Source organism: Acanthisitta chloris, unplaced genomic scaffold, assembly GCF_000695815.1.
Source record: "Acanthisitta chloris isolate BGI_N310 unplaced genomic scaffold, ASM69581v1 scaffold2745, whole genome shotgun sequence".
In the NCBI taxonomy this organism is placed as follows: domain Eukaryota; kingdom Metazoa; phylum Chordata; class Aves; order Passeriformes; family Acanthisittidae; genus Acanthisitta; species Acanthisitta chloris.
The window spans coordinates 1-25,461 of NW_008672977.1; the positions used below are offsets into that span (position 1 = coordinate 1).

The window sequence follows — 25,461 nt, forward strand, 5'->3', positions numbered from 1 at the left end:
ATATATATATATATGGGTTTTATGTATGTCTATGGGTATGTAGTATTAAATGAGACTTACTGAAGCCTATGCAATCTCACCCTGGCACTGTACTTCAGTAGACCATCTGTTATAGATAGATGCAAATGACCAGAGAGCAATTTTGTACCTTGGTTTTTCTTTTCCTAGGAGATGAACATATTGGGTGTTCTTTGGCCAATACATTTGCTGCTTGTGGTTTTTTTTAGCTTGGTCTCCTTTCTTTTCCCTCTGTGCCCCTTGAACCATCGTCTTTCTTTGCATCTAAGTAGTAATTGGCTGATAATACCTAACATGCTTAAAAAGGCAAAGAGAGGAAAACTTCAGTATTTACCAGAAAAAGATCCTAACATGCAGATGATAAAGGTGAATCATAGGAATAGGCTGAATCCAGATCCTTTTCCCCACACAGTTTTGCAACAACATATTTATAGTATTTTTTTTTAGCATAAACCCATTGGTGGGTTTTATACAATTAACTTATTCCTAGTGGATTCTTTTTATTTTTGTTCACAGCATTTTGCCTCTATCCTTCCTACAGAGGTGCAGCATCTTGTAAAGGTCGTGAAGTTTCTTGTAACCTGCATGCTTTAGCTTTCAGTTCATTGTGGCTACAGTGGCACACTTTATTTTTCGTCATTCATTTTCATATCCATCCTTTTTGTATTTTTCTTCTAAATTGAAAATTACTAACTTTATGTAACAAAGTACACATGTGCATTTTTTCCTGCTTTTTAGATACCAACTAAGTGCCTCTTACAGCTGAATTGATATGCTGCTATACCGTCTTTATTTGCACCCAGAACTTTGGAGTAAAAAGAGAAACCTATAACAAAAAAGCACAACCCAAACCCCCTCCAATGATAAAAATGTGGAAGTGTGGCTTTTGATTGTAATGGCTGTTGTGAGGAGATAGCAGTGATCCATCTTCGCCTGTTGCTGTGTGATAGTTTGGGGTATCTTTTAATTTGTTTTTATTTAAAATAAACTTCTAAACGTTTTTTCTCTTGCTTCCTTTTCCTTACACTCTTAAAAATTTAGGAGGATGAGAGTGAAGAAGAACCTAAGCTGAAGTATGAGCGGCTCTCTAATGGAGTGACTGAAATTCTTCAGAAGGATGCAGCCAGCTGCATGACAGTGCATGAAAAGGTATTATTTGACTTTGGAGCTGAGATAAAACTTCCACTTGGTTTTATATATTTAGCTGTGCTTGTAGTGCATCAGTATATTTCTGTGCAGAATTGATGCCAAATCTAGAGTTGCAGTGCAAGACAACACTAACATAAACAAAATTCGCCATAAACCTGTATTGAATGATCCACATTTTCTTAGAAAGTGAGTAGTACACGTGGTTCAATTAACAGCACATCTCTCAGAATCAATTCCCTTCTTGTTTGTTTCAAACATTTTTTCAGTGAGAAACACATTTTCTCAGTGAGAAAATAAGGTGAGAGTTCTAGATGCAGTAATTTGTTAGATGAGATGTTTACATAAACTGCTGGAAAAATGCTCACTCAGTTTTAATTATGGACAGTATTATGAACTAGAACAGGAATACAGTCCTAACTTTCCTTTATTGAGTAAGGAAGTTGGTATATACTGTACTTATTTGCACAGTCTGAATCACTGAAGACAGAGCTGGTAATACTAGGAACTTAGCTTATAATCAGCTGTGGAGGACAGCTGAGTTTATGTTAATACGGTGTAGAAAAAAGTAATTACTGTATCTTTTATTTGAGGTTTTTTTGGGGGGGTGTCATACTAACCCTTCTCTCTTCCCCCTCCCCAATTCAATATGTTAAAAACAGGGAGAGGAGATGCACAGGCTCTAATACTACTACTATACTCCTCCTCTAATACTTCTGGGCAAGAGAATGATAGGGGGGAAATGATAGACAATGCAAAGTAAAGAAAGTTAACAAAGAATTACTCCTTTTCTGTCAAAAGGATGAAACTTCAGATGCTTATTTAGTGATTCAAACAACTGCTTTTGTATTTTCTGAGTTTTCCTCTCTTTCATAAATATTGGAAATTATTTTAAAATATGGAGGCATGCTGAAGAGCATCTGGAAGTATGAGTTAATGATTTGTCAGCTATTAGTATGTAAAACGTAACAGCTGTTTTCTGAATGTATAATTTTTCACAGCCAGTAATATCTCCTTAACAGTTATTGTTGAGGGATCTATCTTTATTATTTGGCTATATTTCTAGATTGACTTGTGCTGTGTTTCTTTTCCTCAGAGGACTGTTGCCATGGCTCAAGAGGCTCTTAAGATGAAGCTTGTATTTTAACTGTGTGAATGAAAACAATAAGTCTTTTTAAAATGTTTTTGACAACTTAACATTACACAGATATTTGGAAAATTGGCAAGCATTTCCTCCTTCTCTGTGGCCTGTTTGTGTTACCTTTTATTCTTGAGCCTCAGGTAAATTTTGAAAGCTGAGAGTCAAACAGGGTTTTTCTGTAAGGATGTGCACAGATACAGTTTTTACTGTAGTGTCACAAAGCATGACAATACAGGAAAACTGTTGAAGTATCCCAGCACTTTCAGTTTTCCAGCAAACTAGATGCAGTATTTATGAGAAGAATCAATATTGTTAGAAGGCAGGTACTGCAGTCTTTTAGGAATAGGTCTCTTACAACAGAGAGCTTAAAAATGAAGCTGGGTTATAGGCTTTGCAAGAGTGTTTGTTTCATTCTGGCTGGGGTTTAGGGTATGTTTTTCCCTGCAAGAGCAGGAAAAGCCCCACTAAAGTGTCATCATTAGCAAAATTATGCAGTAATACGTAAAATACGTGTCTGATTAAAGCAGTTAAACTTTGCTGGGAATCCTGAAATCTGGCTTCTGTGTTCAGACTAATTTCCCCCCAGAATTATTTTTTTTTTCTTTTCACTGCTAAAGCATCATATTTTCACCAGGCTTGCTGTCTGCACTGGATGACTAATCGTCATGGCACCTGGTGCATTCAAGCAGGCCTGTGCAGTGGAATAGTCATACCTAGTTATGTCTGCACACCTGATGTTTTATTAACCAGTATTGATTTTTTTACCCGGGGGACTTTTTTCTTCCTGAAAAAAGGCAACCTTGCAGGAGTGAAAGGCATTGCAGGGAATGAATTTCTAATGAACCCCTTCTTTCCCTTTCTTGACTCCTTTTAATGTAGCTTCATATTTTAAGTGCCTGAACTGAAATTTCATTTTAAGCAATTCCATTTTGATAAATCCTTTTAAACCTTGACTTTCTGTAAGGTTATTTTTTAAAGATTGTGCTGCCTGACTGACACGCTTAGCAGTGCCTGTAAATTTGAGCATTTCATTATAGGTTGCAATGAAGCATGCTCACATGCAGTGAAATACAGAGAATTGAGGAGCCTAGACTATTTGAGTAATGCTGAAGCGGGGGTGAGGGGAGAGAATAAAAGAAACCTCTGTCATAAATCAAGTAGTACCGAAGTTCTTCCTTTTCTGTTTATGTATAGTTCACAAGGTTCAATTAACAGCAGATCTCTCAGAATCAATTCTCTTCTTGTTTGTATCAAAATAAGTTTGTGATAGCTTGCATTAGTGTGGACAGTTCTTTATTTTGCTACTCTTTTTTAGAATGAAGCTCTTGCGATTTCTGGGGAAAAATGTATTTATCCTGAAAGCATCCAATGTAGGAGTGTTACAATGTGAAGAAAAGCAAACCCAGAGGTTGTCTGTGTGCTTAAATGCACTGTCAGAGACCTTCCATAACTCAGCTGTATTTTACCAGTGGCTTACTGGTGGCCCTTTGCTATGTTTGAATGTTAATATGCTAATAATGAAGGAGAAATAAAAAATAAAGCTCACAGGTAACCATTATGATTGAAATAAAGCTGCAGAAAGGATCTAGGAACTATTTCACATATCTGTTGGTCCTTGCTTTCACGCTGCATTTTTAATTTGCTGCCACAGTCCATCAGCCAGTGTGTACAGACTGCAGACACACCATTAGTTGTCAGCAGATGAGGGTCCTCATGACTCATTCTGACAGCTAACTTGCACTATCACAGTAATATGGGCTTGAAGCCCTGTTTTATTCTCTAGGTGCAGTTAAAATAACCTTTCTTTATAGAAGATGGTGGGCTTTTTTTTTTCTGTAGTGTTGCTAATCGTTAATCTGCTAAACATCCTGGAGTTCATTTAGCATTGCTGTAGCATTGGTTGTGGCACCTTTGTGTTTATGTAATCAGTCTCTTTTCTTTTACAGTTTTTGGCACTTGGAACACATTATGGCAAAGTTTATTTACTTGATGTCCAGGGGAACATCACACAGAAGTTTGATGTTGTAAGTATGGCATTATTCAGAACCCATTTATTCGGATGTAAAAATGCTGCAATGTTCTAAGAAATAAGTAAGTCAACACTCTTGTTACACCTGAAATTACACTAATGCATTTCATAACATGAGAAGCAGTGTATAGTCCTTGCAAAAAGAAGTTATGCTGGATGGTTTTGTGATGAGCACATCTCAATTTACATATGATAAACTTTTTCATGAAGCAGAAGAGGAAATACATATTTATGATTGTAAATGGCTATTATTAATTATGTAACCCAGGAGCTCATGACTTCGATAAGGCATGAGCCGGTTCATTAGGTGACTGTTGTCAGTTATTAGTGCCTGCACTATCATCTTATCTAGTTGCCACAAGTAATTGAAAATTGATTGATTACCTTGCTGGTTCAGCTTATTTATTGCAAATATATAACACTAATATTTTATGTAAATGTTTTGAAGCTTGGATTTTTAAGGGATTGTATTGACTGAAGGAGAAGCAGCAGACTTTTTCCTTAGTGTGGTTCCTGGTACTAGAAGATGAATGAAATGCTAAATTTGAAGCTCTGTTCTAGAGTATTAAATGTTCCTTTTAACTGTGGATATTTGTTGATTATTTTCAAATTTCCTATCTTCCTTCGGAAGTGGGAGGAGGAGAATTAGCTGTTTCTATTTCTCCTGACGTAGTCACAAAATCTAGTAGCCAAACATTGGTTTTTCATAGCAGTGTAAGCAATTGTCAGAGAAACCATCACAAGATGTTGACATGTTTGCACAGAGAATGTTTGTTCTAAAGCTGACACAGTTAACTGCACGGGAGGAGTGAAAAGTTTAGATTTTTCAAAAATACAAACAAATTATGAATTGTGCAATGTAGGAGGGAACTCGCAGCCAAAGCCTAGACTCCTAGGCACAGCTTCTGGAGGAAATTTTAGGTTTAATACTGGTCAGACTGACAATGACTTTACTGGCTATTAACGAAAGTCAAGCTAATTATGTTCTTCTATGTCTTTTAATTTTGCGTGTTCATCAGCCCTGCAGATGAGATGCAAACTGCATTTCAAAAGAGCAAAAGCTTTTGGTTTTACCCTTACAGTTCTGATTACTTTACATGCAAGCTACTTTATAAAGATACAGTTTCCCTGCAAAGTAGAAACTCTGTTTGGGACAGGTCAAATTAAAGTGAACCTGACTTCTCTTCCATTGCTGCAGTGAAGACTGACTCAGAGACTCACTCAAATGAAGTGGAGATTTTCTATTGAGTCCAGCATTAAATGTCTTAGACTTGTGTTTGTTCCACTCTCTGTAGGGTGCTTGGGAAAGATAATTTGTAGAACTACCTTCTATTTTTTTATTTTTTTTTTCTTAAGTGCATCACCAATGCCTTGTTTTCTCACTTCTCTCACACTGGTTCCAAAAGATGGAATCCTCCTCCTTTGATAAAGACTTAGGGCACTGCCTTAGTGTAGACGAAGGAACAAGGGAACCTACTGTCTGCTAAAACTATGAAACAAAATCCCTGCATCCTCTTTAAACCCTTCAAATCTCCTATTCTTTGCTTTGCTTTTCCTTAATAAAATGTCCTACCAGTGTCTGCTGGGAGGGTGGTTTCATTTGATGAAATTAAGGTAGCACTATATAGTGTACTTTCTGCTCCAAGGTGCTTTCTTGCTTATCCCTTTTCCAAACTTAGCCTGCTTCAGGATGAAGATTTTTTGTGCTGTGTCTCCTTCCAAAGATGACAGTGATTTCTTTTCAAACTATTATTTGAGTACAAACTGATTTTTGAAATAGAAAATAGGAAAAAGTAGTGGCTTTTTGTATTGTATTCATAACGGTTCTGTCTCTTTTTGTAATATATGTGTCTCCAGTGCAACAGGGTATATCATGGATTAGCTGGAAACAGTGCTTCTTTTTTCTTTTTTCTTTTTTTTCCTAATTTGAATGTCTTTTCTCTAGGATCACTTGTCTTTAAAAGAAAAGTTTTTCAAGGAACTCCTAAGTGTTATAGAACAGAACAGGCTGCCTACGTGAGAAACAAGCCGCTGTTACATACATGGCAGATTAAACTGAGAAGTTTTCTGAATTAATGCTGTTGGCTGTTGAAACTGTAGATAGTTTATTCTGAACTGGCTGCTGAGTATTTTGCTGAGTCAGAGTATTTTTTTATATATGCTGAGTCAGAGTATTTTCCTTCTAACCTGAACTTTTCAAGACGTTGGACTGCAGACTAGAGGCATCACTATCAAAGTGTTCAGTGGGGTCTTCCTTCTGTTCTCTCCTACCAATGCCTGTTTATTGTCTCTCCTCCTGGGGAATTTGTATTAGAGTACTGCCATGTTGTAAATCCAAATAAAACCTAACCCTTTCTTGAGGAGAAAGTGAATTACTTCCTGAAGTCCTGTAGGGACAAAGCATTCTCTGTAAATGTGCTGGGGCAAAGAGTGTTTTCTCTGGTTCTTTGTTTTCTCTGCTCCAAAATGAACAAATTCCTTCTAAGAACCTTTTTCATTGGTGGAATGGCAGATGTGATTTTACCTTGAAGTTGTTAATAGGAGAAGTATCTGTTGTTACTGATTATTGGAAATTAGTAGTGTATAAAATATGTTCTGAGTAAAAAAAAAAGCAATATTACCACTGAAAAATTTCAGTTGTTTGCAGTAAGCAGTGTACCTGGGGAGTGTCTTTTGCACATTTTTCTTTTTGAAAGGATATTTTCAGCAACTGTTTTCTGTCTTGTGAAATGGTGGAAATTAATAGTAAGGATAAGAACGTGAAGCCCTTTGTCTGGAAGAAATCAGTTGTGTAATTCAGGGAATTGTTCAGCATTTGAGTCCTTATCTGTACTTTTCAGGGATTTGGGTTGTATTTTTTTAAAGCAAAACTGGGGAATAAGGAACTTCATTCCTTTCCTGTACATCTGTTAAAATTGTAATTAGCAAAACCAAACCATACATGCAAAACTTTTTTAAAGTCACTAGATCTGAAAAACTTTAGTATATGAAATAGACCATAATGGAGTGAGAGGGTTTTATTTTAACCTTTTTTAAAATATTCACTTTAATGGCAAGTTCATTTTGAATATATGTAGAAAATACCATTATTGCTATCATAGTCTTAATTTCTATTTTTCTTTCCTAATTTCAAGTAACCTTTTTCAAAAATATAAATGAACTTGGAAATTGAAGAAACAAGAATTTTGCTTTTGTAATAAATCCTTTATTTTCCATATTGATTCACATCTGCATTTGATCCAAATTGTAAAACAAATGTAAATACTGATCTTGGAGGATTTGCAGCAAACTGAGGGAGAAAACTCACCAGTAGGTTGCATCATCTCCAAAATGGCCAAGTTTTGAATGATGGCACTCCTGTTGAAGAGTGAATGCATTTAACATTTTAATTTGAGCCAAAAACACCTGTAAGAAACACTAAAATTTAAAGCCTGGCATCCCTAGATGTCCTGCTATTGCAGCACGTATTTTTGTTTATTTATTGTTTAAAAAAACCCTTTTAGGGCTGCACTCCATAATGTCCATAGCAGCAAATTGATGTATGTATCCCACCTTGCTAATATCAGCCCTAGTGCTCCAAAGACTTAATCATCTGCTCTACTTTGACCCATAGATATTCACAGAGGCTTCTGTGAAACTAAGCAACTAAAAAGTATTTTCAGAAGCAAGTCTTGCTCTCATCCAGCTCTTCAAATATCTGATGTTGGATCCTGTGCCTGGTGGCACTAGTCTTTTCAGGTTTGCCACTCCTTTTGTCAGCAACAGTGGAAATCTGTGCTTGGAAACTGTTGTGAGCAACTTGTGGTTTGGGGAGAATTGAGACAGGAATTTGTGGGCTTTGGCCTTGGGTGGTGCTGGGTATCTCAGCAGCTATACTTGCACTCTTGCGATCCCTCTCTCTTCCTTGTCTAGCATGTTTGTAGCTCTTGCCAGTGTGGCTGTTTTGACAATGTCAGCTGCCTAAGATTAACTGGTACACATCCTCAAATAACGTATGTTTGACAAACTGGTGTTCTCTTGTATTAGGGTTCAGTGCATTGAGTGAGATGAAATGTGTCAAACGCACTGAAAATTATTGCTAAAAGGCAACAAGAAGAGGGGAAAAAAAAGCCTGCTAATGCCACTGACAAAGGATGATGCAGGACTGATTCACAGCATGTTAATTCCAAGTGTCTCTCCATCTTTCTTTTCTTCTTAGACTGTCTACAATTTATTAATATAATTATTGCCTCAACTGACATCTTGTGGATTAAGGACTTGTAGATATGGAGCAAGCTGTACAAACATGTTTAGTTAAGTAACAAATCAAAAACCTTTCAAAGGGCAAGAAAACCTGTCCCCATTCTGGTCTTCTAATAAACATCAAGCTTAAAGCAAAAATGGTAAGAAGTCTTGGCTGGTGCCAGTGTGAGAAGGGGAAACATTGCCTATATTACAAGTAGGGAGGATTTAAATGTTTAATGCATTGAAGGTGTTTCAGAAGTGGTGCATGAGTCTAGAAAACAATGTAAATAGTGTTTTAAAGCTTCTTTTAGTGCAAAGAAATTGAAGTCCTTTTAGCATGTAACATTTGTGAGCTGTTCAAGACTACTGGAATTTCAGAAAGAATGAAATCTCACAGCATTTCCTTTTACCATGTATTTCTTTCCTGATCTCTTTTTTTTTTCCCTACTTGTCTCATAGTGTAAAGCACTAACTATTTATGGTTTTGTTCAATTGGAGTGGTAGAAATCCAAAATCACTAGGTAATCTCTGCTACCTTGAAAAATTGAAAGGGAGTTCCTTCTGTGGTGGTGTTGTTGCCCTTGAGTGTATTAAAGTTACAGCACTCTCCATCCTCTGGAGCAAGCTTGCTTTAAGGTCAGTCTGTGGCCTGTTGGCTTTGCTGATAACTCAGCAAGTTGTAAACAAAATGTTGAAGGTTTCAGTTGATTTGACATCCATTGGCAAGAGTTTGTTAAAGAGAAAAATATATTTCTAACGAAGAAATAGCTGTTGTTAAGCACAAAATGCTGTTGCTGGAAATGATGCAGAGCCCACTAACTGCAGCAAGAGATAATGCAGCATCTTTCAGTGGGGAAGACAACTTTTAGTGTTTGATTGTATAATGAAGAAGTTACTTTGGATGGAACTTTGCATAAGAGTTTAAGACTAAGATGATATAAATGTCACTTACTGTGACAGGCTACTTAAAATTCCCTGTTTATTACTTTTAACTACATCATTTTAGTTGTCACTGTCAGACTATGAAAGAAAACTTAGTGGGGAAATGACGTGAAGCAACAGAAATTAAAGATCTAGGTAGCTGTGTGTTCATATTTGCAGGGTGTCACCACACCTGTTAAATTTGAAGGTGAAATCCTGTGTTTTGCACAAAACCAAGCAACTTACTATAAATATAGGTTCCAGAAACCAAACTAAAAATTAAGGGTTTGATAGGAGTGAGTGTCTTTGCAAGGGGCATGTTTCCTTCCCCTCCATGGGGCCTTCCACCCAAATGGGTGGTGGATTCCTATGTCTTAAATGCTTTAAGCTACCCCCTAGCTTTTTCAAATGGTAAAACCAGATAAAACTGTCATCTTTGGGGATTTTGCTCTTAAGACTTAAATGTCTACACCCAATTTAATAGCACTTCTGCTTCTGTCTACCTGTCTTTTCATTTTTACTGCAGGTGATTTGAAAATCCAAAGGGTTTTACAGTAGTTGTGGGAATAACTCAAATGGCCTTTTGAGTCTGGCTGTTTGGATGTTATAAAGGCTTGGAAAGTATGTCTTATGATGTTTGTTCTGGTACTGTGCTTATTAGGTTGTTTGTGACCTGGAGTGTTTCCAATGGGAACTGTGGAGCTATTGAAGATTAGGAACCTTCCTTGGCAGGAGTCATGGTGTACCTGTGTCTCTGTCAGTGTATGAGAAGCTGAGGTAGCTTGTTTACACGGGCACCAATTGTGGCATCATGGCTGTTACTCCATAGCTTTAGAAAATTTTCTTGTCTGACAAAACTGAAACAAGAAAAAAACAACCTCTTGTGCATGTTTTGCACATCATATTTGTACCCGCTGTATCTAACATTCCTTTGAATGGAGTACTGCTTAAATTTTTAGTTAACCAAAGAGATCAGATGGATGTAGAAGGCATTTTTTATTACTAGAAATGTTGCTTGAAATCAAGTAAAGAATGTCTTGTGTGGTCCAGCCGATTTTTTTCTTGAATACTGTTAGCTCAGACAAATCAAACTTGTGCAGTAGCAAACATGTATGCTGGAGATTTAATGTATGTCAGTTGAAGTATAAAGTATGTACTTCATCAGCTGTTTCTGGGATGGCAATTGTTTCTACCTTCTCTTTTGAACTCTTCACTAGCAATGATACTGCTTATATTACCTTCTTTTGAGAAAGATACCAGCCCCATCCTCCTACAACTTCATTACTCTCCAAATGCATATTGTTTTCCTCTTTTATTTTCCAGAAGTGTAGGAAGAAGTTTCCTTTTTTTGTTCTGCAGTATCAACCAGTTTTCTACAGAGTGGGTATCTTGTTGTCTGTCAGTTGCATTTCATGACCAACTCTATTACATTTGAGTTACCTTAGCAGCCCTCTTTAGTGTTACTGATTTCAGTAAGATTTTGTTAATGTCACCTTTTAATGGGGTAAAGGGCTGTTACTCAATACTGTTTTGCCACAAGCATCTAGACAAAGCAAATTGTACACTTTCTTTTGACTTGGTAGGGTGCTATCAGATTCTGCATGTTTTCTCAAAAAAAATTGAAGTATTAAAAATTCAAGGGAGGAAAATATTTCATAAGAATGCTAAACATGAAGGACATTAGTACTGTAGTATTTAATACAGCATTGTTGATCAGTGAAAGAGAAAATTTTCCAATGTGGTTTTCTTTTCTTTACCAGACCTCACTGACTTTTATTTTTCTACAAGATCAAGTAGAGGACCTTACTGTAATCCTGCTAAATGGATTTACATATGGCACTTTCAAATATTTTTGAACAAAATTATTTGTGATATTATTGAGATATATTAATTTTTTCCTTCTAACTCTTTCACCATTCAAGTTCAGAAACATTTGCTGTTTACATACATACTAAATCTTGTGACTCTTCAGAAAATGTAATTTGTGTTTGCAGTGATTACTGACCATTTCTCTAAAAAATTGCCCTATGCACGCTAATTTGACAACAGTATTAGGCAATAAAGTTTATTTGCTGTTAAGAAAAACACAGAAACATAGTTTATAATTTCAAACATATATTAAACAACCATGCGCAATAATATTTTTTAATCTCTGACTTAAGTAAAAGATTAGATTGTAATTGGCTCCTAAAGTCTCAAAAGACCACCAACAAATTTCAAGCAACCGTTAAATAAGGAACATACTTTTCTGTGCCTTCCAGAGACTTAGTCCTTGGCAGGAAAGACTAGATGCTGCTAGGTTGTTCTGTCTTTTACTACTTGTTGGTATTTGAGAACCACAGATTTTCATCATCAAGGATGTCTCTGTCCTACTGGGAACTTTCTGGTTTGACCAGGTGATTTTGACTGATGTGAGACGTGTTCAGTGATTCACTGCTTCCTTTTATTCAGTCATCTTGGAAGCATATTGTGTCACATCTGTCTCAAAGCCCCCATATGCTCTTTGCTGGTATATAGCTGGAACACTGTGCCAAGTTGCTCTAGAGTTTTTGTTGGCAGCACTGAAACAGCCAGTTTCAGGTAGCACTGATTAGGTATTTTCGTAGAAGTCTGATAACTCAGATGTGTGTTTTCTAAACCCTAACAACCTTTAAAAGCGTAGGCAGGATTTGTAAATGTCTGATTTCTATGAAGCTAGTATAATGCTGATTCCTAGGATTGTTTTCCTTTCAAATGGGTTATTATACCTGGGTGGCATTTTTGTCTATAGGGAACATGGGCACTTATGTGCATATGCAGAATAATAGCAGTTTGCCTGTCAGAATTATTCAGAGTTCTGGCATTAATAAAATATTGTTTGCATTAGAAAATGTTTTCCTAGTTAGAAAGACTGAGTTCTGGAGGATGATGTTTTTTATACAAGTTGACATTAATGACAGAGCTACAGCCCTTTGTTTCCATTTGCAACAAAAATACAGCACTATTAAAAATACATAATGACATAACAGGGGCATAATACGATGAACAAAACATGAAGGCAAAACTAAGTATTTTTTCCCATGGGGGAAGATATTATTGATAATGAACTTCATAAATCTAATAAAGATCCCTTTCTGAAGGATGAGACTTATTTGTTTTAAAAGACATGACAGAGTGTATGGCACTTGTTTATTGCAGTCCTGGTGGAATGGTAAACATGGGCAGTCTATATTTGACCAGTCTCAGGTGTTAATGCCCTCTGAGTGGCTTCTGAGAAAAGTCACTACTGTCAAGCTGGCTATTTCCACTGTGGTGCTACTGAGGAAGTTAGTTTCAGACAGTGTCCTGTAACACAGAGAAATAAAAGTATAAGAAATGTCAGATATTGGTATTATGGTGTTGGAAGGTTCACCACTGTAACCCTAAACTGGCTGCTAATTGGAGTCTATTTGCTGGAGTTCTTGGCAGTTTTATGGATAGAAGCTGTGAAATGTGAGTAATGTAAAGATGGAGGAGTGAATTAATCTGTTTGCTTCTTTGGTCTACTTTAAATAAAGTTTATGATATGCAATCAAGTCTACACTTCAGTGGTGTTGAAATAGAGCCTCTTTGTATGTAAATGTGTTGAGGAACTTGCACAGGATCAATTCATCTTCATCATTTAGCTTTCCCTATCTTACTGTCACAGTGGGATATGGCATACAATACACTGGTTACAGTAGCTTACAATGCACTTCATGATAGAGAGTTTCTCCTTGTGTGAGTACTTTCCCTCTCCCTCCATCTTTTTGTTTTGCATATATTTTTAGGATCCTGTCAAGAATTGGACACCCAATGTTGACTGTTGTTTAGTATCTGTGGTGGGTTTGTGAGACCTTCCCAGATGTTATAATTGCAAATAAAGGAAGTTCCAGAGTTGGTGTCCAGAGGAAATACAATGCTTTCAGAAATTGTTTATGATTGCATATAGTTCTGGCTTATGCTAATCTTTATTAGTGTTGATAACTGAATGTTTAGATGGAAAATGACACTTTAGCTGCAGCTATTGGCTGAACTTCAGCATTGATCACCCAGTGTAATATTTGACTATGCCGGGAATGTGACTACTTACGTCATTTTCAAACAGGAAAGGGAATTCATTCCCCTAAAATATTTCTGCATCTGTCTGATTCCATTAGTGAGAGAGTTTTTCACTGATTTCTGTAGCCATTGGGTTTGGATCATCTCTGTAGTGGAATGGTTGACAGGCTAAAATAACTGGGAAAAGTACTCAGTGCAGTTTTTCATTGCAAGAGCTTATAGAAAAAAAAAGAGAACTACATAACTATGAAGAAATTAATAGCTATGTATGGAAAGCATGGAGAAACAGGAATGCTAAGCCTCCATGTGGTGATGTCCTCTGTCTTGTGTTAGGCCAGGGAGCGGAAAGATCGTTGTGGTTGTTGTGAAAACCTTCCTGGAAATGATGTTGACATGACAAGGAATGGCCCCTGAGAAGAACAGTCAAGAGCCTGTTCTTGCTTCTTTAAGAATTGTTTGCTTGGCACACCAATAAATTAACCTCTAAAAAGAAAACCTGTCCTGACAAGATTTTGCACTGTATGACCTGGTTGGCCTTTTTCATCAGGCATGTCTCTGATGTGGCTTATCAAGAAATGGAGTAAAATGTCATACTTTGCACTTTGAAGATGGAATTCTACAAAATCCTGTTAAATACATTAATGACAGTGGTGGTGGTATTCTGTTAGAAACAAGCTGTGAAAATTCCCCATAAAGTTTCATCCTCAGATATGTCTTTTTGGATTGTTCTTCAAAACCCAATTTATAATTCAGTAGCCTGTGTGGAAAGTTTATGCTAAGTGTTGAATTCTCACAAGTTCATTGTGCCTGGCAAACTGTTCTGAAAAGAAAGCAGTTAGAGAAGCTGGTGAGGTGAACCTCCACATTACCTGGAATAGTCTTCTCCCCATGCTGTGTAGGGTCTTCCAGGGAAGGTGTCATCACCTGCAGACCTTCCTCAGCCCCTACCACCTGTACTTCAACCCTCCTCATGGCTGTGTGATTTTGCTTCATATTCTCAGGTGGCTTTAACACTCAGCAGCAAAGAATTAGAGGCAGGTTTAGGAGATACCATTGTTGAAGTCCTACAGTTATACAGTGGATGGCAAATGGGATCTGGAGAGAGGAGGAAATGGGAGTAGTTTGTTTACTTTGGCACAGAGCTCCCAGGAGAATATCTCATTACACACCAGTGTTTTAATAGAAAAGAGATTCTACTTTGGATCCATCAGGAATTAGCTAGCAGTTAAACTCTGCTAGGAAGCAGTGTAGGCTTTCAGTATAGATTTGTTTTCAGTAATAGTTCCATCTTTCCTAGGCAAGCATTCTGATGAGCAACTACTACAGATTTAGGGAGATCCCTTGTTAATTTTTTTTTATCTTGAATGCTTTTTTCCTTTTTTTCTTAGTCCCTGCAGTTGACAAACAAGATTAAGGGATTCACTGATGTGGAAAATACTGAAATCACTGTAGGCTTTTTGGTCTTTCTCACTGTCTTAAACTATATATAAGAGATTTCTTGTCCTCATATTCCCTTAGTTTTAGACAAGCTCTTGAGATCTTTGTTTTTTGTAGGCAAGGTCTGCCTTCCGCAGACAAAATAAAAGTTAATGTTGTTTTTGTTCTGTGTCCCAGACCTTGTCACTCTCTCCAGCTTTCCCCCCTCCCTTTTCTTCTAACCAATATAATCTCCCATTTTTCATTTGGAGAATGACAGATTCAAGAGTGTTATAGGAAATGCAATGGAGCAGGAATCCTGACTTATCAGAATTTCTCTGCTAGTATTGTTGAACTAAACCTCTTTGGTGTGGATATTAGTAAATTTTCATCCAATGAAAATTTAAGTGCTGTAAATTCAGAGTGTACTGCTTCTGTTGCAGGCAGTAGTGAGCAACATTTTCTGTAACTTTTAAAACTGCCTTTCAGTTTAAATCTTTGTGTTGCTGTGTAATGTTTCTCAACTGTGTATACACATAAGTATGTGTGTACTTTTACCGTTTTATGGGTAAATCATGATACAGCATCAGAATTTGGTTTTGCAAGATATATGTAAGTCAGTACAGCACTGCAGCATATGGGGCAAGAAGAGTGCATGGATTCAATTTTTTTTTCAAGATAGTTCCTCAGTGCAAGATCTCTATGGGTATCAGTTTTGAACTCAAAACAAATGCGGCGAACAACATGTAATACACTTGTGCCTAGCTTAATACACTTGTGCTTGGCTGTTGCACACCTTCCTTTCTTTCTTTTTTATTTTTTTTTGGTAACAGTTGACTCTCTTACTATCCAGTTTATTTGCTGTCATCTCCTATCATTTCCCAAAATGAAAAGGCCCTGAAAAGCACAACTCTTTTTTTGATAAGTTGGGTAAGTTAGTCTTTCTTCTAGGTGGGCTGATGGTATCCATTTTGGCTTGGAAAGGCATCCTTGGAGAAAGAGAATATTCAGTACTTGCCTAGTCGTTGTCTCTTTTTCATAATGCATTGGTGTTGATGCATATCAAATATCTAAGGTATGGATCTAAAAGCTGAAGATTTGGATTTCTATTCAAAGCAAGTTCTTCATCCTACCTAGAGCAAGGCTTGTATTTTGAGAGGATCTTAGCTTAGTTGTGACAGTAAGTGAGGCAGCTTCTGTTTACAAATCAGTATTTTGCACTTGGATACCTCTACCATGGTGGAAATAATACATAGACATGGTAGTCCTTAATCCAGTAGGCTAACATGTAAAGCAGTGGGTTGATTGGTCATATTGCTGTACATTGGAGCTTTATATGCTTGTTTATATGAATATCATGCAGCTGAAACATGAATAAATGAAAAATAGACACTCGTAGGAGACAATTTTTTTAATTACGATTCAACTGTTTACTTAAAATTTGCCTTAGCATGGAGTGTAGCTACGTAGTCGTTATGGAGATCCAGACGGTAGCAGAAAAGACCTATGGGTGTTTTTCTTCTTTGGGTATGTATGTGTGTGCATGTGTGTATAAATAGATGAATAACAATGTTTGGGTTAATTTAGGAAAAGTTTCTGGAAATTCTTTTTAAGATAGGCTACTTAAGAGGGTTGTATTAGTGATGGAACCTCTTGAAGTAAAATGAGCTTTGCTGTAAGTATGATTGAACACTGCTTTCCTTTTCACACTCTTAATGTGTGTGTTGCTTGCCTGCTAACCATGGCTAAAAGGCATGAAGTCTCAGGCAACTATTAAAACGTTTAGATTCCTAGCTTGTAAATATTGCATTGCTCACAGAATTGGAGTGAAATCCAGTCTTATGTTTCATGTTCATCCACTTCATATCCATTGGGATGCAGCATTTGTGAAAGAATCAATTATCCATTTGTTAGTCAGGGGAGCTTTACAAATTATACATTAGCAGATTGATTTCTCAGGTTCACCATTGGGGGACTGATTGTATAAGGTGGGTTGATGATGAGTGTCAGGGGAGAAGGAGTTGCCACAAAGAACACAATTAAAAGAAGCTTTCTGAGTGGTCATGAATTTACTCCTAATTGAAGAGCTGACATAATCCATACTAAGAGCATTTATTTCAAGCATTTTACATTAGGTAATTGATTATCACATGAGGTACATTTGTTTCTAGATACTTGGTTTTCCTTTCCTTTAAATTTAGAATTTTGCAGAAGCCTGCATTTAGGACTTTATGTGCAATGTGTCTGCTAGCTTTCTCTCCTGCTCCCTAAACTTCTCTTTCGTCCATTAAAGTAACATTTTTTTTTGTTCTATAGTGTCAGTTTGACATTATTGATTTTGAACAGTCAAACTTACTTATGTTGTCCAGAATTCCAAACATGTCTCCATCAGAAACAAAACTGCAGCTAATGGAAAATCAGCTGAAGGCATTTCTTCCTTCTTTGTCAGTACTTCCAGTGTATAAAATTCTGCAGCTGTTCCTAGGTTAAATGTATTTCCTTTCATGACTATCAGGATCCTCCTTATTGCAAGATTTGAATTATGTTGCTCGAGAAATAGAATGTGTATTATTATTGTTTATACAATACTGGAAATACTGTTCTGATCACAAAGAAGTTGTATGTTTTTACTTGATTGGCCTAGCTAGGGGTCCTGATTAAGTTAAAAAAAGATTAACCAATATAGTGCCAATTAAATAATTATTAGTAGTTTCCTCAGCATTTTATTTGCAGCCACCTGTGGTTTTACGACATGGGGTTTAAGATTAGATCACCTATTAACTGAGTAATATCTACATGGATTGTATGTTCCTAATTTTTAGAGTTTTGTACATTTGACAGGTTTTTTATCCCCACCCATTTAAAATACCTTTAAAACAGTCAACTGACTAAACCCCAGTGCATATCCTGGTTCCAACTGTATCAAATGATCAGTCCTTCAAATTGTGATGAGTTAGTGGCAACCTGTGTCCTCTCTAACTTTGAGTGACTCTTCATCTTTTGTTGACCTGCAAAGATGGATCTTCCAGAAGGGGCATTTATTTTCTGTACTGTAAACCCCAAAACTTATTTTCTTTTTCCAGGCAAATAAACTCTTTTAGCTGGAATAAGCTTAAAAAAAACCCCACAAGGGGAAGACAGTTGTAACCATGCCACAGTTGATAACATGTAATAATATTAAAAAAAAATCAGGATGAGGGAGGGAAACCCAAAATATTATCTGTGCTCCTCCTTTGTGAAATATCAAAATTATCCGTGGGGTTTTGGCAAGGTATAACTACAATTAAATTTGAAATAGTAAGTACCTTTGCTGACTGTCACAGAAGTATATTTAAACAAATTATTGAAATGAAGAGATGAGTTGGAATTGATTCTAGAAGAAACACTTTGGTTTAGATGACTCATGCTGATTGTATTTGTGGTCTTTTATTTCTGATTTCCTGGATAGTCTGAGATCTTAAGCAAATCTTAAACAGCTTTTCAGTTGGACATAGCTCTGGAAATGGTAGGCCTGATTGTTAATCGACTCTGAACAAGAAGATCCTGGCACTAGCAGTTCTTCCTGGAACTTTATTTTAAAATGCATGTAATATTCATCCTTGACTGTTCATGGTCTATCATCACTTTCTGAGCTCCACATTAACTTCTGACTCGTAAAGTCAGTGAACAGGCTAATAGCCAATGTACCAGTTTGACTTGAGTGCTGAAAAAGAAACTACTCTGCTTTGCCTTGTGTGCATCATCTAGAATAGCATCTCTTGTTGGAACTTAGCTACAGGTTTGTGTAAACAAGCAGGTCTGCTTTTAGTTGGACTTAGTTTTCATTGATTGTAATGTTTGTATGGTACAGACAAAAGGGAAAAAAATAATAGGAGAAAGGAAAATAATAGGAAAAGTTAAAAGCAACTGTTAGAGGTGTTGGTCATGCAGAAGACTTATAACAAATTGCCAGTCGTATACCCTGTTACAAAATACTGTATTATCAAATTTCTATTCAGCAAACAGTTGTGAAGTATTGTAGACCATTTTGAATGTGGGAAAAAATGCAAATACTGTGGAATCACATTTTTCCCCACTGAGAACTTCCTACATGAATAGAAGGAGGTTTACCTGAGTGCAATCACACATTTAATCTCCAAAGTGTTGCCACATGGCTTTCAAACCACGGCATGGTGGATCAATTCCATCATCCTGTTCCTCATCTTCAACTTTTATGTGAAGATATAACTTAGACAGTCCACCATGCCTACTTTCTGCACTTCATTTTTTTGTAGTCAAACTTTATCAAAGCCATTTGGCAGCAAAATAGGAATAGTATGGACTGTAGGATTGAGCTGTCAGCTCTTCTGGTGTATTCTGCGTCTTTTTGTCTTGGATTTTGTTACAATAGTACCTCCAAGAAGGCCCATCATACAGTAGTGCTGCTAGATCTGCTATTGCTGTAATGTCACCCTGATGGCAGATGTAGGTGCTGGAGTGATGACACAAAGTGAGACTAAGACTGGTGTCTTCTGCATGCGAGGAAGCATGAAAGCTAAAGGGCAGCATCATTTTCCCAACCCATCATGCAGCTGTTGCAGTGCAGGGCTCAGTTGTTCAACCTTGATTAGAAAGAAGCTCCTAGAAAATAAAATGTGATTTGGGCATGTATTATTTTGAAGATGGAAGAGAGGAAAGCTTCCTTCTGAGTTGGAATGTTGTGTGTGTAAGATTATGGGGAAAGAAAGATTGTGGGGAAAAACTTTCCAAAGGGTATGAGAACACCTCAGTTTATCTCCTGTAGATAGTCCATCTGGACAGTGTGTTTTTATACAACTTTTAGTTATGTACTTCTAATGTAATTCCATCTACCAGTGTATATAAGGACCTGTGATATTTTAGACACAATTGTGTAACATCTAATGTGATCCCACAACTACAGTGCTCTTCAAGTGATACTTTATCTTAACACAAACATATAATGGATTTGTTTTATCATGCTCAGAACCACAGAAATGATCTGATTTATGGTTCAACACATTCAAAATTTTATGCGAGTAAGAAAAGTTGTTCTTAAAAGTGTAGGAGAGACTTACTTGTATGAAGATCCTTCAGGGATGCTTGAAATGATTTTTGTTACAGAGGGTAAAATCAGGATCATGGTACATAAGAAGGTTCTTGGTACTTGAATATAATTGGATGGGGTTTTGTATGCATCAGGTTATGCATCGACACAAATGATGTTAAAAGTTAGTCCTCAGTACTTAAGGTAAGAATAGCTGTTTAAGCTAAGTAAACAGTAACAGATGCTGTCTACCCCGTAGATTAGAACCAAAAGTACATCTCGATAGAGAAAGGAAAATTTTATTAAATTGGAGCAGTTTTCAGGCTTTTCTCAGTATTTGTCTAAGAATGAGTACACCTCTGTTGCACTTCAATACCTTCTAATACTTACTTCTGAAAACAGTATTGGAGGCAAAAATGAAAGCAAGAGAAGGGATTTGAGGGAAGAAATAATTACCATTATAGCCAGCAGGCCAAACCAGAAGAATTTTCAGTTGCCTTGATGCCTGTGTGGTCAGCATATTTTATCCCAAGTTTTGATAGTGGGATTTAATAATTGTGGTGTGCAGGCACAGATGCTTAAAGCTTGGGAGCCTGGCACTTCATGGGTGCTCCAGAGCCCTTAGGAACATAACTGCAAAAAGAAAGTCAGAATTTCTGTGTTACACAAAAGGCTGGAAACAAAGTTGTCTTTTGGCTTTATCATGCCTATACACCTATTCGGTGTGGGTTTTTTGATTCGTGCAACTAAACATGACTCAACCATTAACGTGTAAATCTCGTGAACTGTGAGGAATGTTAAAGCATGCCACTGGTGATGTAACTTTAAAAGTCTTTTTTCTTTTTTTTTTTTCTCTAGAGCCCAGTGAAGATAAATCAGATCAGCCTGGATGAAAGTGGAGAACACATGGGTGTTTGCTCAGAAGATGGCAAGGTACAACAAATCCGTTTATACATTAAATGAAGTAGCAGGTAGTCCTCAGTATTACACTTGAGATAATTGTGATACCTGTGGAGTAAATTCCTGCATTTAGCACCACTATTTTGGCCATACATTTTGAGAACTGAGCTCACCTTTGTATACTCAAAATTAAAGTCAAATATATTTTGCACAAATGCGCCGTAGGAAAAGTCATTACAAGAATGTCAATAATGTAACTGGTATTAAGCTGATTAACAGCTGTGGCAGGAGGACATGTCACCTTAATCATTACTGCTGTGCCAGTTATACTTCAGTGACTACTCTGCTGTTCCTGCAAGACAGTAGTTTAATGCCTTTCTGCTATAAATCCACAAAATTGGATTTTGTGGGCATGATTTCTGTGGGCTGGTGGTTTTCATTTTCACACACTTTATGAATGTTTCTCTTGAATTATAGAATCTTTTGATAAGCAATCATAGTTTATCAGAAGAATAAAGTGTCTTACAAGAACCACATTAAATAAATGTAAAATCAATATATGTACAGTTTCCTAAAAAACTGGCACCTACTTCCTTGACTGAGGACATATATCATTTGTGCAGTGTATAACTAACAATTATCAGTACTTCTCTGGAATGTTGAGCTGTGACATTTAGTGGTTTTGGTGATTGATTTTTCCACTTATAAGAATGTCTTTTTTTGTTTTTTTAGTCAATGGCAGTCTTTTCTAATGTTGGTTTGCAATGATAAAATTCTAATGCACAGGGTGTATTTAAGCTTCTTTTTTAATATAATGCTCATATACAAATGCAGTGCATTAAAAATTATTTAATTCAGTTCTCAATATCCATCTGACTTACTGAGGAGAACATTTCTTACAGAGCAGACTTGGGGAGAGGAGAAATGTTGGTAATCCTAATGGTTTCATCCCCATTAGTAGTTGTTCTTTACATTAAAAATAAAATTGGATTTTGCAGTAGGCAAAATGGGGAAACAACCCCTTAGACTGTGTGCACTTTCATTTCATAGAGGTGGTTTTTCTCTTCGATAGGCAGGCAGCCAGTTTGTGTATCCAAGCCTTTTGTTTCTCAGAGATATCTTGATGTCAGTATCTTGACACAGTAATTGGGATACTAGTGCCTATCAAAGTGGGTTGTAGAATTTTACAGCCTGTGAGAAACACAGCAAGTGTGTCCTAATTATCTAAGTAAGATAAGGCAAGGGTCAGTAATTGTGCAAGGTAATAAAAACGTTGAGCTATCTTTGTTGGTTTAGGCATTTCCTACAATGTCGGGAAGCAAATGCTGTTGCTGTAAGGGCTCCTCAGATGTAACTCTGGGTTGCTGACTCTAAATACCTATGCTGCAGTGAGACTTCAAGCCATGCAGGTTTTTCACATATTAAATTAATATTAAATATATTATTTTATTTCAGAAATATTAAAACATCTGTAATCCCTTCTCTGGTGTGGCTGTATTTGAGAAGACTTCAATAATTTAAATGGTGACTCTGTCTTCATTTAGTGAAATAGCTATTGTGGATCCAGTGTGTGATGTTACATGCTATACAAGGCAGTCTAAACTATGGTCCTGAAGCCAGGGCTAATTCTGGTGATGCTATTGACACAGGACTGGAGTATGACAAGTACATTATTTAACATACTTGCATTCATACAGTCCAGGGACATTGATGCTTCACCATATTTTACATGGAAAACCACATGTGGAGCTCTGAAAGATCTAGATGTTTTAGAAGTTAGACTTACCATGTGACCCAGAAAGGTTTGTGTCTGTGAAAGAATCCACCCCTAAAATTGGTTAAAATACATACTTGTATGTTGCACTACTCTATAAGGAAATCACAGATTTCTGGTGAGATGATGTAGTATTTCTAGGTTCTGGATCAAAACAAAAGTGTAACTTTACACTCCTTTCAGCTCTCTCCCTACTACCGTGGGAGTGTTGATATTGTAAGAAGTTAAAACACTTGTACAAGTAGTTGCAAAGTCTTCTATTAACTTGGTTAAATAAGTAAAGATAGCTAAGTCCTTTTTTAAAAAAAACAACAGAAAAAGGAAACATTATCATCTTAATTTTCTTAAATCAGTTCTGAGCTAAAAAGGGGTATAACAAAAAGGCCTGTGAATTTTGAGCCAGCTGGATTGATGCAAGTATTTTCTACCAGTTAATGAAGATATGTCCTCTTTTGCAAGAGGCAGAGTGCCTTTTCACATTACAAAGTGGATCCAATACGATAGAGATGAAAACCATTTGTCTTCTTGAGAGAAGGCCTTATGATGAGAACCTCCTCCGCGTATCTGTTCTGCTGTATTTTATTTTACTACTTTTTTCAGGTTTTTCTGACTCTCAAACTAGATTTGGTCTAGGTATGTTGACTGGGAGGAGAGCACAGCAGCCCAGTGCAATTCTTTAACCCCCTCCTTGTCAGTCAGCATCCAGACCTAGTGTCGTACATTGTCGTACATTGTCGTACATTGTCGTACATTGTCGTACATTGTCATATGTGTCCAGCAAGTGCTTTGAGAGCCACTAGCAGCTTTTCTGCCATGCGTATTTGGTTCTTTGAAAGTCTTCCTTGCTAATGGACTCAACTGCCGCTGGTCACCACTGGCCTGGAATGGAACAGAAATTAAAACAAACACCAGTCCTCTAGTCTAGCTGCTGGTACTGGAGTAAAGAGAAGAAGAAGGCTTGCAGCTTCAGAATTGTGGATTTTTATTTTTTTAGGTTAGATTTTGTGTGTCTGTTTTATATGTAGTTAATTGTGTACTGTCTTGAAAAACCTGGATCTGACTCCCAATTTTGCTAAAGCTCTCTTATGTCATTACATAAGAGCAGTGTAATTTCACAGAATCACACAATCATTAAGGTTGTAAAAGACCTCTGAGATCATTGAGTCCAGCCTATGACCTAACACCACTATGTCAGCTAGACCATGCCACTGAGTATCACATCCAGTCTTTCCTGAAGCACCTTTAGGGTTGGTGACTCCGCCACCTGCCTGGGCAGCTCTTTCCAATTGGTAAATTTTGCGCCCTTACTCTGGCTTGTAACTTTTTGTATACAAAGAAATATAAATTATATTTAAAACCCATGTGCTTGCATGTTCTAGTATCATCCTGAATGCCTGTAACAACATTGATTTTAAGAACATACATGAAATATTATACTGATAATTTTGTAAGAAATATGACTTATAGAAAAAATGTTTTTGTTTTTCTGCCATTACTTCTTCCACATGTAGAAGCAAAGAAACCACTAAATCTGGATGCACTGGAGTGGTGGGTTCTGAGTATTTAAAATCAGACAGGACTAGCAAAATTTAGTGGAATTGTGAAATCCTTTTTCCAACTACCCAGGAGCATCATGAGCAGAGTGGGCATGGAAAATAGAAATAGATAAATCCAATATAGGTTTGTAATATCAAAAGAATCACTTTCTGAAGAATAAAAGACATTAAGAAGTAATAAACTGTTATATGATGTCCCTAGAGTAAACATGGCAACATGTACTTTATGCTGAGTTGTTTTTTCCTCTTGAGTTAACTCGCTCCATTTTGTTTTCATAGTCTTAAAGAAATATCATATTGCCATGTTCAGTGAAGTATTATGAAAATGTTGAAGGCACTGTTGTTAATTTTGATTAATTAGTTTTAATTCCAGAGGGCCGTTTTGTCATCTCTGAGGATTCTGCTTCCACAGAATTTGCAGCGTTGTGTTTTGACTGTGTATTTTCTGTTTTTTTAATCCTCATTTCTTCTCTCTGTCTTATTTTTTCCTTCCTGGTTCCTATTTTGTGTGGGCTGTTGCATTGGGTAGACTGTGCCAGCTGCTGAAAACAAAAACCCAGAAAGCAAAATCCTCTAGACATCAGCCCAAAGGTTTTTCTAGGCTTACAGCCAGGCCAGACTCAAATACAACCCTTTGGTTGGCTTACATAATCACAGCTTTGTGATACATGTCACAGTCTCCAAATATTGATTTTTCTAATCCTTTGGAGCAGCAGCTCAGCCCTACACAGTGCATGCAGCAGTATTTTTAAAGCGTGTTGTTAGAGGCAGTATATTTGCTAATGAGTAATGGACCGAGCTGATAATGCTGCTTAGGAGATGTATCCAGGAGACAAGCTTGAAAGGGAGATGAGGTGGTTTGGGATGTTTTTAACTTCACTGAGACTGCTGAACATGGAGCCACTCTGAGGACAGCTTAGTTCCATGCTGATGGCTTAGTTTCTTTTGTACTTCACCTGAAGTTTAATAATTTTATACTGTCTTCTTCACTGTCGGCAGGAATTTGGGGGGTTCTTGTCCTCTGTAATGATATTTTTAGAGCCATAAAGTCTCACTTTTTGTGGCCTGTTACTGGTATTTACTGGCTTTGTTTTGCAGGTCTTTATCTAGAGGGTTTTGTATTTTTTTGGTTATTATTCTTTTTTAATTTCTTCCCCCTGAAGAAATCATGATAGATATGGGGAGAAAGAAATAAGGTTAGAAGATCTTTTGCAACTTTTGAGTCCGACCTGC

General features: G+C 36.9%; 1 protein-coding gene across 2 annotated transcripts in view; it reads left to right on the forward strand.

Moving 5' to 3' along the window:
* The first annotated feature begins 1,061 nt into the window (after positions 1-1,061).
* VPS41 (vacuolar protein sorting 41 homolog (S. cerevisiae)) overlaps positions 1,062-25,461 on the forward strand; it is an 83,861-nt gene continuing 59,461 nt past the window's right edge. The window contains exons 1-3 of one of the 2 annotated variants that reach the window (XM_009074718.1): positions 1,062-1,167; positions 4,252-4,329; positions 20,857-20,931. In XM_009074718.1, coding sequence (XP_009072966.1) covers positions 1,150-1,167; positions 4,252-4,329; positions 20,857-20,931 — 171 coding nt within the window. In that variant the 5' untranslated portion in view covers positions 1,062-1,149. The remainder of the gene's footprint in view (positions 1,168-4,251; positions 4,330-20,856; positions 20,932-25,461) is intronic. The other variant, XM_009074719.1, reaches the window with a different exon arrangement.